General features: G+C 47.0%; 1 protein-coding gene across 1 annotated transcript in view; it reads right to left on the bottom strand.

Moving 5' to 3' along the window:
* The window catches only part of PPT2 (palmitoyl-protein thioesterase 2), a 52,035-nt gene that overhangs the window by 9,183 nt on the left and 27,320 nt on the right, over positions 1-15,532 (bottom strand). Inside the window, exons 2-6 of the mRNA XM_083602614.1 lie at positions 13,372-13,544; positions 8,767-8,920; positions 7,917-8,012; positions 6,494-6,601; positions 1,917-2,000 (exon numbers count right to left, since the gene is read on the bottom strand). Of these exons, the coding sequence (XP_083458740.1) occupies positions 1,917-2,000; positions 6,494-6,601; positions 7,917-8,012; positions 8,767-8,920; positions 13,372-13,533 (604 nt within the window). The 5' untranslated portion in view covers positions 13,534-13,544. The remainder of the gene's footprint in view (positions 1-1,916; positions 2,001-6,493; positions 6,602-7,916; positions 8,013-8,766; positions 8,921-13,371; positions 13,545-15,532) is intronic.

Below are 15,532 nucleotides of genomic sequence, written 5' to 3'. Positions count from 1 at the left end.
CAGCCCTTTGCTGTTTAGAAGTCTTAAGGCAAACTGCAGTAAAAAAAGAGGAATAAGCTGTGATGACTTGTTTTCTGGCTCTGCTCCCGTACTTTTATTTCGTTCAAATATTTGTCGCCTGCCTTTCTTCCTATGAGGAACCCGCAAGACAGCTTGAAGTATAAAAACTAGATAGCAGGTGATTAAAATAAAGCAAAACGGGGGGGGGGGCGGGGAAATACCCAGTGAAAAGTCATAAAACACAACACACACACAGTACAGTCAGCAAGCAGTCTGTGGCAGGAATCCAGGATCCAACTGAATCAGTTCCAAAAAGGATTGGCAAAACAAAACACAGAAAGGTTTTGACAAGCCTTTCTATAGTTGCCACAGCTGAACTGGCCTGGCAAACCTTTCTGGAGAATTCCAGCAGCCTGACATATAAACTTTTAGCAAGCAAGGATTTCCCCACCCCCACATTTTAACTCTCCATTTTGGGAAAAGTTTAACTTGAGGCAGCCGCATTCGCGCAAACAAAAGAACACTCCATCTTCAAAACGTCGTGCTCGGTTGCCAGGTGTTGTGGGCCAATAACTTGTTAAATTTCTGTGTCAGGATGCTGGCAAGGCCTTTTTAAAAAAATTAAAAAAACAGAGCTACCCTATTCAACTTGAGACTTCGCCTGGTTGTAACACCTCAGAGGCAGTAAAAGACTATGAGGACCACAAGGGTTAAGGGCAGTACGGGGGGGGGGGCAGCCATGTTTATTCATGGATCAACTGGAATTGGGGGGTGTCGGTGGTTATTATTATTATTGTTGTTGTTGTTAAGTTGTGGGTGAACATATCAGATGACAAAGCGATTCTTCAAACAGCTCTTGTTTATTCACAGGCCAGGACAGAACTGAACTGAAGGGTTCAGTCAGCCTGCTTATATAGAGCTCCAGTACAACGTAACTGTAACAACTTTCTAAAACTATCCAATCACTGAACGTCACTTTCGATCCTTCATTTGCATAACTATCTACAGTATCCCCCTGCTGGCCCAGGGTGAGAACTTCAGTACATAACAATTATTATTATTATTATTATTATTATTATTATTATTATTATTATTATTAAAGCACAACACTCTTGCAGGTGAAGGAGAAGAAGCAGACACTCTATCATGGCAGACACTTTTCTCTCAACTCAGCAATGACATTGGAAGTGAATCAGAACAGGGAGGAAAATGTTTGAGATAGGAATTGGGGAGACACCTGAACGAACAAACGTGGCACCCACCGACATGACTAGTTTGGCCCTAGGAGGATAATTTGTAAGCTAGGAAGCCCCCGTTTCAATTTTCTCTTCAGCCATTGCTTCGCTGTGGGTGTGTATTTAGCAACGGAGTTCTCCTTCCACCTCAGGAAGGAAATTATGAGCAAGACTATAAACATTTAAACATATGTTTAAAGAAGGCTGGAAAACGTTTATAGAACATAGGGAGGAAAACGGTGATTATTTGAAAATGTGGCCAGCATTAAGATAAACTCAACAGTGTAAATAGGTTTCGATGGATGTAATAATGGAATACTGACTGGTATTTATGCAGGGATTTATGTTTTGGAAAATGAACCATGGAAAGAGAAGAAAGGAAGTCATTGGTGTTTTAAGGTTGTTCGAATGAATTTTCTAAAATGTAAAACAGAAAATGTAATAAAAATTATAGAAGAAAAAAAAAAGAAATTACAAGGTAGACTGCCTGAGAGACCTAGCTGACCAAAGATTAGCAATGCAGACCTACGTCGCCCAGGGCTGTGGGGCTGTATGGACAGGGCTGCCAGGATAAGACAAGCATCAGCTGCAAGTGTGGATGTGGGGTAGGCCTGCCAAGCGGGGCTAGCCTACCACTCCCCCTTTTACATTGGGAACTGAGGAGCAACGCCACTTTATTACCTGTTGCGTTGGGATGGAGCCTCTCGTCATTCAACAGAGCCAGGAAGTTGCTGTTGTTGAGGTAAAGATCCCGATGATGTGGATCTGAAAAAGGCAGAGAAATCTCGTTTGCTTTCTACACTGGCCTTTTCCCACAGAACCCAGAAGACAGACTCCAACTCCTCCACCTCCTTATTTTTAATATAAAAACATAAAATAAATTTTTTTAAAAATCCAGTCTCTTCTTGGGGGCACGCACGACAGCTTTAGATTTGAACATAGCCCTGGAACTTATTTTTATTGGCAGGTTTTATTCTGGAACAAGCGTAGCAGTAGCAAGAAGCCATGACTGACTCAAGAGCATACGCAGAGTGCATTTCCCTGCAACGGAATAATTTTTATTTATTTTGTCTATCTCCCACCTCCTTTTCCAAAGAGCTCAAGGTCCTTTCCCCTGCTCTTTTAATCCCCACAACGACCCCGTGAGGCAGGTTAGGCTGAGAGGCAGTGAGAGGCCCAAGGCCACCCAGTGAGAGCTTCATGTCTGAGTGGAGATTTGAACTCTGGTCCTAGTCTGACAGGGGATGCGGGTGGCGCTGTGGGTTAAACCACAGAGCCTAGGACTTGCCGATCAGAAGGTCGGCGGTTCGAATCCCCGCGACAGGGTAAGCTCCCGTTGCTCGGTCCCTGCTCCTGCCAACCTAGCAGATTGAAAGCACGTCAAAGTGCAAGTAGATAAATAGGTACCGCTCTGGCGGGAATGTAAATGGCGTTTCCGTGCGCTGCTCTGGTTCGCCAGAAGCGGCTTAGTCATGCTGGCCACATGACCCGGAAGCTGTACGCCGGCTCCCTCGGCCAATAAAGCGAGATGAGTGCCGCAACCCCAGAGTCGGCCACGACTGGACGTAACGGTCAGGGGTCCCTTTACCTTTACCTAGTCTGACAATCTAACCACTACAACCATGCAGACTACTCCCAAAGACCAGGGATCTTGACGTACAAAACCACTCTCCTTCTCCAACCCATCTACCCCAATTTGCTTTGTATTCATCATTCCTGGCAGATCAGTGGTAGGGACCCACTGGTTCACAACCCCCAATACACTCGCTGGCCCTCCAAAAGAGGCAGATTTCGGGGAGCGCAACCGGCTCATCGGGTGCGAGCCGAGAGGATGCTACAACAACGATGATCGACGGGAACACGAAAGGCGGGAAGGATGCCCAATTCAGGCATCGCACAGAGCACCACTGAAACTTTAAAGCTGAAAGTCTGCCACTGCCTTCAAGCCACAGCTACCTGCACCTATAGCAGACCTGACACAGGACATCAGGTGTGGGGCAGGTAAATATGCAGCTCAGCCAATCACCTGATCGCTGGCACTGCCAAAGAGTTATGGACATAACTTGAATCCAAAATAAGAGGAGCATTGCTAAACAACAACGACGACAACAACAATTTGTTATTTATACCCCACCCATCTGTCTGGGTTTCCCCAGCCACTCTGGGCGGCTTCCAACTGAATATTTAAAACAATACAGTGTCAGACATTAAAAACTTCCCTAAACAGGGCCGCCTTCAGTTGTCTTTTAAAAGTAAAATAGTTGTTTATTGCCTTGACATCTGTTGGAAGGGCGTTCCACTACCGAGAAGGCCTTCTGCCTGGTTCCCTGTAACCTCACTTCTCGCAGCGAGGGAACCGCCAGAAGGCCCTCGGCGCTGGACCTCAGTGTCCAGGCTGGATGATGGGGGTGGAGACGCTCCTTCAGGTATACAGGACCGAGGACGTTTAGGGCTTTAAAGATCAGTACCAACACTTTGAATTGTGCTCGGAATGTACTGGGAGCCCATGTAGGTCTTTCAGGACCGGTGTTATATGGTCTTGGCGGCCGCTCCCAGTCACCAGTCTAGCTGCCACATTCTGAATTAGTTGTAGTTTCCGGGTCACCTTCAAAGGTAGCCCCACGTAGAGCGCATTGCAGTAGTCCAAGTGGGAGATAACTAGAGCATGCACCACTCAGGCAAGACAGTCTGCAGGCAGGTAGGGTCTCAGCCTGCGTACCAGATGGAGCTGATAAACAACTCTTCAATAAATGGCTTTGACCAGTCAAGTAATTAGTCTCCTAATACAGTATTAATGTATGGAGATGGAAATTCAAAAGGAATCTGTGTTCATCCTCTAATCTATTTCCTTTTTAGAAACTCCCTGGCTCCTAATTAACTCCCATACACCCAAACCCTTATTTCGCACTGTGCAATTCTTTTTCTTTTTACAATGTGCATAATGTGTCTAGATATAAATTCGGATTAACCCTGGTGGAGTTGGAACACAGCCATTGTGGCTAGTAGCAGCCATCGATATCCTCCGTGAATATGCCTAATTCTAAGCAAAGGGAAATCTGGGAAAAGGAAAGTCACCTGACAGCAGAGAATTGTAGAATGGGAATGACCCTGAGAGTCATCTAGTCCAGGAATGCAGAAGAAGAAGAAGAAGAGGAGTTTGGATTTGATATCCCGCTTTATCACTACCTGAAGGAGTCTCAAAGTGGCTGACAATCTTCTTTCCCTCCCTCCCCCACAACAAACACTCTGTGAGGTGAGTGGGGCTGAGAGACTTCAGAGAAGTATGACTAGCCCAAGGTCACCCAGCAGCTGCATCTGGAGGAGCGGGGAAGCGAACCTGGTTCACCAGATTACGAGTCCATTGCTCTTAACCACTATACCACACTGGCTCTCAGGAGATCACTTTTGCAGGAATCACTTTTGAATAATCCCTGACAGATGTCGCTCCAACCTCTGCTTTAAAAAAACCCCAATTTAATATAATTCATATAATGCTCAAACATCAAAACCTCTAAGTCACGTTTACATGAAAAGGATACACAGCCCAGGCTTCAGTACAGTGGTACCTCTGGTTACATATGCTTCAGGTTACAGACTCCGCTAACCCAGAAATAGCACCTCAGGTTAAGAACTTTGCTTCAGGATGAGAACAGAAATTGCGTGGCGGCGGCACGGCAGCAGTGGGAGGCCCCATTAGCTAAAGTGGTACCTCAGGTTAAGAACAGTTTCAGGTTAAGAATGGACCTCCAGAACGAATTAAGTACGAAACCAGAGGTACTACTGTACTGAGGTCTGACAAATGAATCCTTGTTAGCTCCTGCAACTGAGACTACTAAGAGCCAGAAGAAGAAAGCAAATGCCAGATTATCAGCTACAGCCATCTTCAAAGTGTCGCGAGATTCTGTTGTTGTTACTGCAACAGACTAACATAATTTATTATGGCATAGGTTGCACACTTCATCAGAACTGCGGGAAATCTCATAGCTGCCGATGACTCGCACAAGTGAGCCAAGCCACATACTATTTGAGGTCACTGGTTTTTCTGGTATGGAGGGCAATGCCTTTATGTCAATTTATGACATCTAAATAAGAGCACAAACATGAGCAATGACCATCTACGGAGTAATTTCAGGGCAAGTTTAAGCAATCTCAATATCCTGCTTCCTGGTAGTGGCAAATTTCTGGTGTTCCAAAAGACAGGATGATGGATGGGAAATCCACAGTGGAGCCATCGGAGCTAGTCCCTAAGGGTTAAAAGTATTAGCTGGGACATCTCTGCTTCTTATCTGTCCTCAGCCACAAATGGTCCTGGCAAGCTGCGCTCTCTCTCTCTCATCCTCAAGGATACTGATTCGAAATATGGGGAGGATAACCTGGCCTATCTTACAGGGCCGTTGTAAGCACTGCCAAAATAACGTAAGCAAAAGCTGTTTCGGCAACTCCAAAGTGCTACATAAAATGTCAAACAACAGGTGGTGGCGGAGAAACATGGATAGCTGTGGATTCTTCCCTGGCCGTTTTCTGTAGATTCTCCCATATTGATAATCATCACCATCATCATATAAATAATCACTGAGGTCCAAACTCTCATGCAAGGCATATTGCATGTATGCAATTTACATTCTTGTAAATTGGGTATGTAAATGAGAGCTACTGGGAAGCCTCAGAAACCCCGGGGCTGCCGGGATAGCTCAGTTGGTAGAACATTTCCATTTCCTCGGTCCAGTATATCTGAAGGAGCGTCTCCACCCCCATCGTTCCACCTGGACACTGAGATCCAGTGCCGAGGACCTTCTGGCGGTTCCCTCGCTGCGAGAAGCCAGGTTACAGGGAACCAGGCAGAGGGCCTTCTCGGTAGTGGCACCCACCCTGTGGAACGCCCTCCCACCAGATGTCAAAGAGAAAAACAACTACCAGACTTTTAGAAGACATCTGAAGGCAGCCCTGTTTAGGGAAGCTTTTAATATTTGATGCATTACTGTATTTTAATATTTTGTTGGAAGCCGTCCAAAGTGGCTGGGGAAGCCCAGCCAGATGGGCAGGGTATAAATAAATTATTATTATTATTATTATTATTATTATTATTATTATTATTATTATTAACATGAGACTCATGGGTTCAAGCCCCATGTTGGGCAAAAGATTCCTGCATTGCAGGGGGTTGGACTAGATGACCCCCGTGGTCCCTTCCAACACTACAGTTCTATGATCTGTGATCTCGGTAGTAGCAATAATAGCAGCAGCAGCAGCAATCTCACCATTCCAGTAGTTACAGATTGAGAAATCCTGGCCCAGCTGCGTGTAGCATAAACGGTACAGGTTGGATTTCATGTGCTCCGGGAAGAGCCACTTCAAGTACTTGGTGTCTGAAATGACAAAGGGAATCAAAGGAGAGTGAGCACAGACTTTGCTTCCCCCTCTGTGGTTCTTATTTATTTCATTTATTTCATCCATGAGGTGCACCTAAGCCAGGGGTCTGCAACCTTTAAGACAAAAAGAGCCACTTGGACCAGTTTCCGAAGGAAAAAAAACTGGGAGCCACAAACCTCGTCATTATAAAAATAACTTTTTTGTCACTTTTTTATTATTTCTTTGTTTGACCCCTCAGAATTACTCCTCCTCATAGAAATAAACATTAAATTAACAAGTTACCCTTTTTTGTGTGTGTGTTCTTCACTCCCCTTCAAAACAGTGACCAGCGTACATGCCCCCTTTCAATGCAGTGACCAGCATACATGCCCCTTACAATGTAGCGGGCGGGCGGGAAGGTGACGTCGGGACGATGCGTGACTAACGCACGCACCGCCCCCATGCGACGTCACAGCCAGTACAGCGCCAGCCACAGTGGGGAGTGTCAGGGCGCACAATGCGCCTCCTCCCCTCGCTAGTATCCGCCCCGGAGCCGCGGCAAAGGTGTAAAAGAGCCACATGCGGCGCCGGAGCCGTGGGTTGCAGACCCCTGACCTAAGCGAATTTACGAGATAATGAAGAAACAGCTACATATACAGTGGACGCTCAGGTTGCGAACATGATCCGTGCGGGAGGCACATTCGCAACCCACAGTGCTGCTTTTGCGCATGCGCGGGTTGCGATTTGGTGCTTCTGCGCATGCGCGACCGCCAAAACCCGGAAGTAACCCGTTCTGGTACTTCCGGGTTTTGGCGCATCCATAACCCGAAAAATGCAACCTGAAGTGTCTGTAACCCGAGGTATGACTGTATATAAAAAAAAGTGAAAACAATGGCATATATAAAATCACTTTTTAAAAAAAAAAATATACTTTTATATAGAGAGGAGTGAGAGAGAAAAGGATCCAGCAGCACTCAAGCTTGCTCTTGTTGAGTCGAAATCTCCCTTCTTGTAGCTTGGAAGCCACTGGTTCAAATCCTATTCTCCACAGCAGCAGAAAACAAGCTTGCTTCCTCTTCCATGTTGACAGCCTTTGAGATATTTGAAGATGGCTCTCCTATCTCTGCTCTGTCTCCTCTTTCCCAGGCTAAACATACCCAGCTCCTTCGACCGTTCCTCATAAGGCATGGTTTCCATGCCCTTGATCATCTTAGTCGCCCACCTCTGCGCATGTTCCAGCTTGTCAACACCCTTCCTAAATTGTGGTGCCCTGAATTGGGACACAGTATTCCAGGCGTGGAATCACTGGCTTGCCCTTGCCCCACGACTTACCACCATATTGCCCCATCTGTGGGGAAGAGAGAGAGATGAAGGTGTCCACGTTGTGGTCGGGCGTCGTGGAGAGGAGAGCGCGGCAGATGAGTCCTCCTGGAAGACAGAGGAAGGGGGGTCATATTTTAGAGGAAGAAGAACCCTAGTCCCGTATCATGTCAACCTTGTTTCACATTTCTTCAAAAAAATTATTTATTACAGGAAACACACACACAAACCCCAAACTGGTGACAGATAGGTAGCCGTGTTGGTCTGCCATAGTCAAAACAAACAAAAAAATTTTCCTTCCAGTAGCACCTTAAAGACCAACTAAGTTAGTTCTTGGTATGAGCTTTCGTGTGCATGCACACTTCTTCAGATGCTCAGTCTTGTGGGGTCTCTTTACAGGTGAGAAGGAAGATCTTATGAAGACGTTAAAATATAACGTACTGTATTTTTCTGTGTATAAGACAAGCTTGTTTTACAGTGGTACCTCGGTTAAGTACTTAATTCGTTCTGGAGGTCTTAACCTGAGGTACCACTTTAGCTAATGGGGCCTCCCGCTGCCGCCGCGCGATTTCTGTTCTCATCCTGAAGCAAAGTTCATAACCCGAGGTACTATTTCTGGGTTAGCGGAGTCTGTAACCTGAAGCGTATGTAACCTGAAAAATACGGTATTTCCCAGAGTAATCAGAAAATGATAATCTCTGCATAACACTGAGAAAAACCCACGACAATGGATTTAACACCAGCAGCGGGATGGAGCAATGGTCCAATTCTGTATAAGGCAGGTCCCTGTGTTCCTGTGACCAGACAATGGGCCATTGGCTAGACCCAGAAAGAGCTTCTGAAGCCTTCAGCTCACTCATACCTTGGGAGTAGCAGATGAGATGGACTCCATCGACAGCATTCTGCATGATGGGGTAAATGGCTTGCCGGAAACCTTCCACTTGCATCCAAAGAGGCTTCAGGCTCTCGGTGTGGTCAAACAGATCAATGACTGTGACGTTGGTACCCGGGTGGGTCTGCAAGGAAGTAGCGGGAACAGAGAGAGGGAGGGAGGGAGGGAGAAGAGATTCAAAAAGGGCTTAAAGCTCAACCTCTCTTGTAGCACCCAAGGCTTAAGGTAGGCTGCTGCTGCCCCACCAAAAACACGTTTCTTAAAAAGTAAATATTAACTTCAGTGTTTGCAACACTGCTTTTCACGGTTAGCACTCGCGGCTCACATCATGCCAAGGCTATCTCCACAAATGCATAGGAACTACTGTTCTGCTAAGTCATGGCTCCCCCCACACCCCGGCTGCAAAGAATTCTGGGAGATGTAGTTTGTTTCGGGAGCAGAAAGTTGTTGTTGTTGTTTACTCGTTTAGTTGTGTCCGACTCTTCGTGGCCCCGTGGACCAGAGCACGCCAGGCACTCCTGTCTTCCACTGCCTCCCGCAGTTTGGTCAAACTCGTGCTGGTAGCTTCGAGAACACTGTCCAGCCATCTCGTCCTCTGTCATCTCCTTCTCCTAGTGCCCTCCATCTTTCCAAACATCAGGGTCTTTTCCAGGGAGTCTTCTCTTCTCATGAGGTGGCCAAAGTATTGGAGCCTCAGCTTCAGGATTTGTCCTTCCAGTGAGCACTCAGGGCTGATTTCCTTCTGAATGGATAGGTTTGATCTTCTTGCAGTCCATGGGACTCTCAAGAGTCTCCTCCAGCACCAGAATTCAAAAGCATCAATTCTTCGGCGACCAGCCTTCTTTATGGTCCAGCTCTCGTTAGTAGACTCCTTTCCCCCCCAAACAGAACTATAGTTCCCAGAGCAGTTCAGCAATCTATCCCCTTTCCCAGGGAACTCTGGGAATAGGAAACAATTCAGGAACGGAAATGAACAAATAAATTAAGAGTAGGAGTAGGTAGAAAAAAGCACAGGCAGTGTGAGTTTGTCTGCCCGTGCTATGATGCCCAATCCTCTTGCCTAGTTTAATCATGCCTTATATCGTTGGCAGAACCCTCACATTTTATAGGGAATTGGCAGCCGCAAAGCAGAGTCCTGCTGCCATTACTGCCTAGCTGTGCCCCAAGACTCCACAAGGCAGTGCCCACATGTGGCACTGTGCAACAGCCGCTGCAAAGTCCGAAGTTATCAATGCATTCTTAAGGACTAGAAACTTGTGCATTAAAACAGTGGTGTAACATGGGTTGCCAGTGCCCGGGGCTGCCTGTAGTGGGTGAGAGGGAAATGGATGTAGTATGCATGCATGTAATAGTATCCATGTAACTCAGGAGATCACAGCTGCAGAGATAAGAAATGAAAGAGTCGTTCCATTGTCTGGAGAAGTCGTTTCCTGGTTCGCATGTGGACGCCGGTTTCAATGGAGCCCAGCGACGGAAACGTGCAGCTGTATTGAGGCAGCACTGGGTGTTGAAATTTTGCACCCCTAACAATTTTGCAAGGGACGCGGGTGGCGCTGTGGGTTAAACCACAGAGCCCAGGGCTTGCTGATCAGATGGTCGGCGGTTTGAATCCCTGCGACGGGGTGAGCTCCCATTGCTCAGTCCCTGCTCCTGCCAACCTAGCAGTTCGAAAGCACGTCAAAGTGCAAGTAGATAAATAGGTACCGCTCTGGCGGGAATGTAAACGGCGTTTCCGTGCGCTGCTCTGGTTCGCCAGAAGCGGCTTAGTCATGCTGGCCACATGACCCAGAAGCTGTACGCCAGCTCCCTCGGCCAATAAAGCGAGATGAGTGCCACAACCTCAGAGTTGGCCACAACTGGACCTAATGGTCAGGGGTCCCTTTACCTAACAATCCGAGGCAACTGCCCCTAAGCTATGCCACTACATTAAAAAAAACAAGCAAACATTCGGGAAACTGCATCCCATTCTGCATTTGCACGGTGTAATGCCACATACAGAGTGAGAGAGTCTTGCAAATACTTTATCTGACTGGTGACCAGGGGCCAGTTAAGAACTCTCCTAGCTTTGTGGTTCTATTTCTGCAAATGAAATTGAAACAAGCAAGCACTCAGGAGTTGCCAGAACTCCACGCTTCCTCTTCCACTACCCAGGTAACTTGCCTTTCCAGCCTAACCAGTGAATCCCAGTGCAGACATCAGCCTGCCATACAGGGATCTTTGCAACGGCTCCACCTGTGACGGCTCTGAGTCACATGGGGCCTGGAGAGGTAAATTACAACCCATCCCTGCCTCTTATTAGGAGAGATGTTTACACAATTATCCCTCCCGTATTAACACTGAGAAAATGAGAGGTGGGGTGAAATCAGGGAAGAGGGCGAAGCATAAAGCCAGTGGGGTGCAGCCGCTATCTCAAGGGTGGGGAATCTTTGGCCCTCCAGATGTTATTGTACTGCAACATCTGGAGGGCTAAATGTTCCCTAACCCGGGTGCGCATGTCAGGCTAGGATAGGGGAGGACCCAGTGTGGTGTAGTGGTTAAGAGCGGTAGACGCGTAATCTGGCGAACCGGGTTCGCGTCCCCGCTCCTCCACCTGCAGCTGCTGGGTGACCTTGGGCCAGTCACACTTCTCTGGAGTCTCTCAGCCCCACTCACCCCACAGAGTGTTTGTTGTGGGGGAGGAAGGGAAAGGAGATTGCTAGCCGCTTTGAGACTCCTTCGGGTAGTGATAAAACGGGATATCAAATCCAGACTCCTCCTCCTCCTGTTTTGTCTTAAAACTTAACAGTGTGACCTTGAGCTAGTCGTTTTCTCTCTCTCAGCATGGAATACCTCACAGGGTTGTTGTTCTGAGGCATGGAATCACATTTGTTGTTGTTTAGTCGTTTAGTTGTGTCTGACTCTTCGTGACCCCATGGACCAGAGCACGCCAGGCACTCCTGTCTTCCACTGCCTCCCGCAGTTTGGTCAAACTCATGCTGGTAGCTTCGAGAACACTGTCCAACCATCTTGTCCTCTGTCATCTCCTTGCACCCTCCATCTTTCCCAACATCAGGGTCTTTTCCAGGGAGTCTTCTCTTCTCATGAGGTGGCCAAAGTATTGGAGCCTCAGCTTCACGATCTGTCCTTCCAGCGAGCACTCAGGGCTGATTTCCTTCAGAATGGAGAGGTTGGATCTTCTTGCAGTCCATGGGACTCTCAAGAGTCTCCTCCAGCACCATAATTCAAAAGCATCAATTCTTCGGCGATCAGCCTTCTTTATGGTCCAGCTCTCACTTCTGTACATTTAACTACATGGACCTTTGTTGGCAAGGTGATGTCTCTGCTTTTTAAGATGCTGTCTAGGTTTGTCATTGCTTTTCTCCCAAGAAGCAGGCGTCTTTTAATTTCGTGACTGCTGTCACCATCTGCATTGATCATGGAGCCCAAGAAAGTAAAATCTCCACCCCAAAGATCCTTGGGGCAAAGAATAGTACTCCCCCAGGAGTACTGTGTCTAGTTCTGGGCCCTACAGTTTCAGGAGGATATTGACATGCCGGGAGGTGCGCAGAGAAGGGTGACCAAGACGATCAAGGGCATGGAAACCATGCCTTATGAGGAACGGTCGAAGGAGCTGGGTATGTTTAGCCTGGTAAAGATGAGACAGAGGAGATATGATAGCCATCTTCGAATATCTTAAGGGCTGCCGCATGGAAGATGGAGCAAGCTTGTTTTCTCCTGCTCTGGAGGGCAGGATTTGAACCAGTGGCTTCAAGTGTAAAGAAAGGAGATTCCGATTCAACATCAGGAAGAACTTCTGGTGGTAAGAGACATTCAACAGTGGAGCAGATTCCCCCAAGAGAATCTGCTTCTTCGGAGGTTTTTCAGCAGAAGTTGCATGGATACTTGTCATGGATGTTTTAGCAATGATTCCTGCATTGCAGCCGGGGTTGGACTGGATGACCCTCAGGCCCCTTGCCTCCCTATGATTCTACGATAAAAGCCTAAACAAGATAAATAAATAAAATAAAGATCTGGGACTGAGCAAGAAAGAAGGGTGGCACCAGGGACTGGAAGCTCCTGTTCCTTTCCTCCCTTCCTCTTGTGAAATTACACAGGTCTTCCGCTAGTAAGAGCAAAAAATAAATAAAATAAAAACCCTTTGTTTGTCTGCCCTGCAGCAGATGAGTGGCATATATGGTATGCATCAGAGTCACAAGAGAGGTTTGATGCATCCTGCAGGTACGCATCGCTTAAACAACTGAGGATTCGTTTGCCAAATCCCAAACTGAGAGCCCTTTTGAGAAATCAAAGATCAAAGAAAGCATCCAGCTTCGTGACAGGCCCATTAGTTTTAGTGATATGGGTTTCCGGCGTTTCTGTGAGCTGCTCTGGTTCACCAGAAGCGGCTTAGTCATGCTGGCCACATGACCCGGAAGCTGTCTGCGGACAAATGGCGGCTCCCAGATGAGTGCTGCAACCCCACCGTCGTCCACGACTGGACCTAATGTTCAGGGGTACCTTTACCTTTTAAGATACATGAACTATTCTATTCCCACTTCCCACATTCATGCCAGGAATTCTGGTCCTCAGGCTCACCTCATTGATGAACACCAACAGCTGCCGGAAGTCGGAAGGGCTGTCAAACAGGCCATGGACCACGATGATGGGTTTGTAAGAGGCAGTGAGTGTGAACAGGAGGAAAAGGAACAGGATACATAATGGAGCAAGTAGCCCAATATAGCCTTGGTGCTGCCGCATGATCCCACCAGCTAGACAAGAGAGAAAGAGAGAGATGAGGGTTAGGGTTAATGGGACCTCCCTGTGCAATTTCTCCTTCTTCTGCCTAACCTTCCTTGTCTCCTTACTTGATCCTCCGTTGTGGAACCCAGACTGTCCTCCAGGACCCCTCACGTTCTCCTCCTCCCTTTGCAGCCAAGAGGAGGATTTCTGCCAAGATGATTTTCACAGAATCCAACCTGCGTCCTGGGATGCCCCGCGGAGGACCTTAAGGTCCACAAATGACAACACTTTGGAGGTCCCGAGCCGCAAGGTGGTTAGTTTGGTCTCAACTAGGGCCAGGGCCTTTTCAGTACTGGCCCCGACTCAGTGGAATGCTCTGTCACAAGAGACCAGGGCCCTGCGGGACTTGACATCTTTCTGCAGGGCCTGCAAGACAGAGCTGTTCCGCCTGGCCTTTGGTTTGGACCCAGTTTGACCCTTATGTTTCCCTCCCCTTATGGTTCTGATTTATGGGCTACTACTAAAAAGAGGCTGCATTTTAAATTGTATTTTAACCCATATTTTAATTAACTTTTTTATTTCTTTTTTCCTTTTCCTATTATGTTTTATTGTAATTTTATTGGTGTTAGTTGCCCTGAGCCTGGTTCTGGCCGGGGAGGGCGGGGTATAAATAAAAAAATATTATTATTATTATTATTATTATTATTATTAAGAACCAGGAATACAGTGGTACCTCGGGTTAAGTACTTAATTCGTTCCGGAGGTCTGTTCTTAACCTGAAACTGTTCTTAACCTGAAGCACCACTTTAGTTAATGGGGCTTCCTGCTGCCACTGCGCAGCTGGAGCACGATTTCTGTTCTCATCCTGAAGCAACGTTCTTAACCTGAAGCACTATTTCTGGGTTAGCAGAGTCTGTAACCTTAAGCGTATGCAACCTGAAGCGTATGTAACCTGAGGTACCACTGTACTGGTTTGCAACAAACTCCAATCGGTTGCTTAACAAGCCCAACTTCAAACCAGGGTTTATGAAGCCAGGTTGTTCAAACTGACTAGTGGTTTAGTAAACCTGGTTTGCCCGTAAAGCTAAGGCGAGATTCAGCGAAATCCAATATAATCTTAGCACAAGCCATATGGGAGCTGGAGATGGCAGCACACAAGCCTGATTCTTTGCTCACGACTGATAGAGGCTCAGCTGCATAGTAGTAAACTGTGGCTTAGCATTACGTACTAACACAGCCTAAAGCACTAAACTGTGGTTCAGCACGGCATATGAACACAGCCTGTATATTCTATGAGTCTACGACCTGTTCAACCCACACACCTCTCTCTGCTGGGTCATGACCCAGAAATCCTGTCAATGCCTTTAAAAGTTCTGCAACCTGTCACCTCCCATTTGTCACACACGGCCTTGTGAACCCTGGTAAATATCACCCTAAAGTTATTATTATTGCCAGAGATCTTGTTTGTAAAGTGCTTTCAATTATTCGCATGTCATCATATTGTAAAATAGGCAATATTATCTCCATTCTGCAATCCAGCCAGATGGGTGGGGTATTACTATTATCAACAACAACAAGGAGTTGAAAGAGACAGCAGTTTACTGAAAACTACCCAGTGGCTTGATGGACAGAGATGTCATTTCATCACTGCTTTCATGTGATTGCATTTTAGGTATTTCTGTTGTAAAAATGTTCCAGGATCATTTACTTTAATGGAATAAGCATTTCCAGGGAAGGTGTTAAAACTGCGTTTTACCCAAAGCACACACACTGAAATCAACGAACATGACTAAGTTAGGTCCATTCATTTAAGTAGGTCTACCTTGAGTGAGAGGGACACGGGTGGCGCTGTGCTCTAAACCACAGAGCCTAGGACTTGCCGATCAGAAGGTCAGCGGTTCAAATCCCCGCGACGGGGTGAGCTCCCATTGCTCGGTCCCTGCTCCTGCCAACCTAGCAGTTCGAAAGCACGACAAAGTGCAAGTAGATAAATAGGTACGGCTCCGGTGGGAAGGTA

This window comes from Podarcis filfolensis (assembly GCF_964270895.1).
Source record: "Podarcis filfolensis genome assembly, chromosome: 2".
NCBI classification, from domain to species: Eukaryota; Metazoa; Chordata; class Lepidosauria; order Squamata; family Lacertidae; genus Podarcis; species Podarcis filfolensis.
This window is presented reverse-complemented; position numbering and strand designations above follow the sequence as displayed.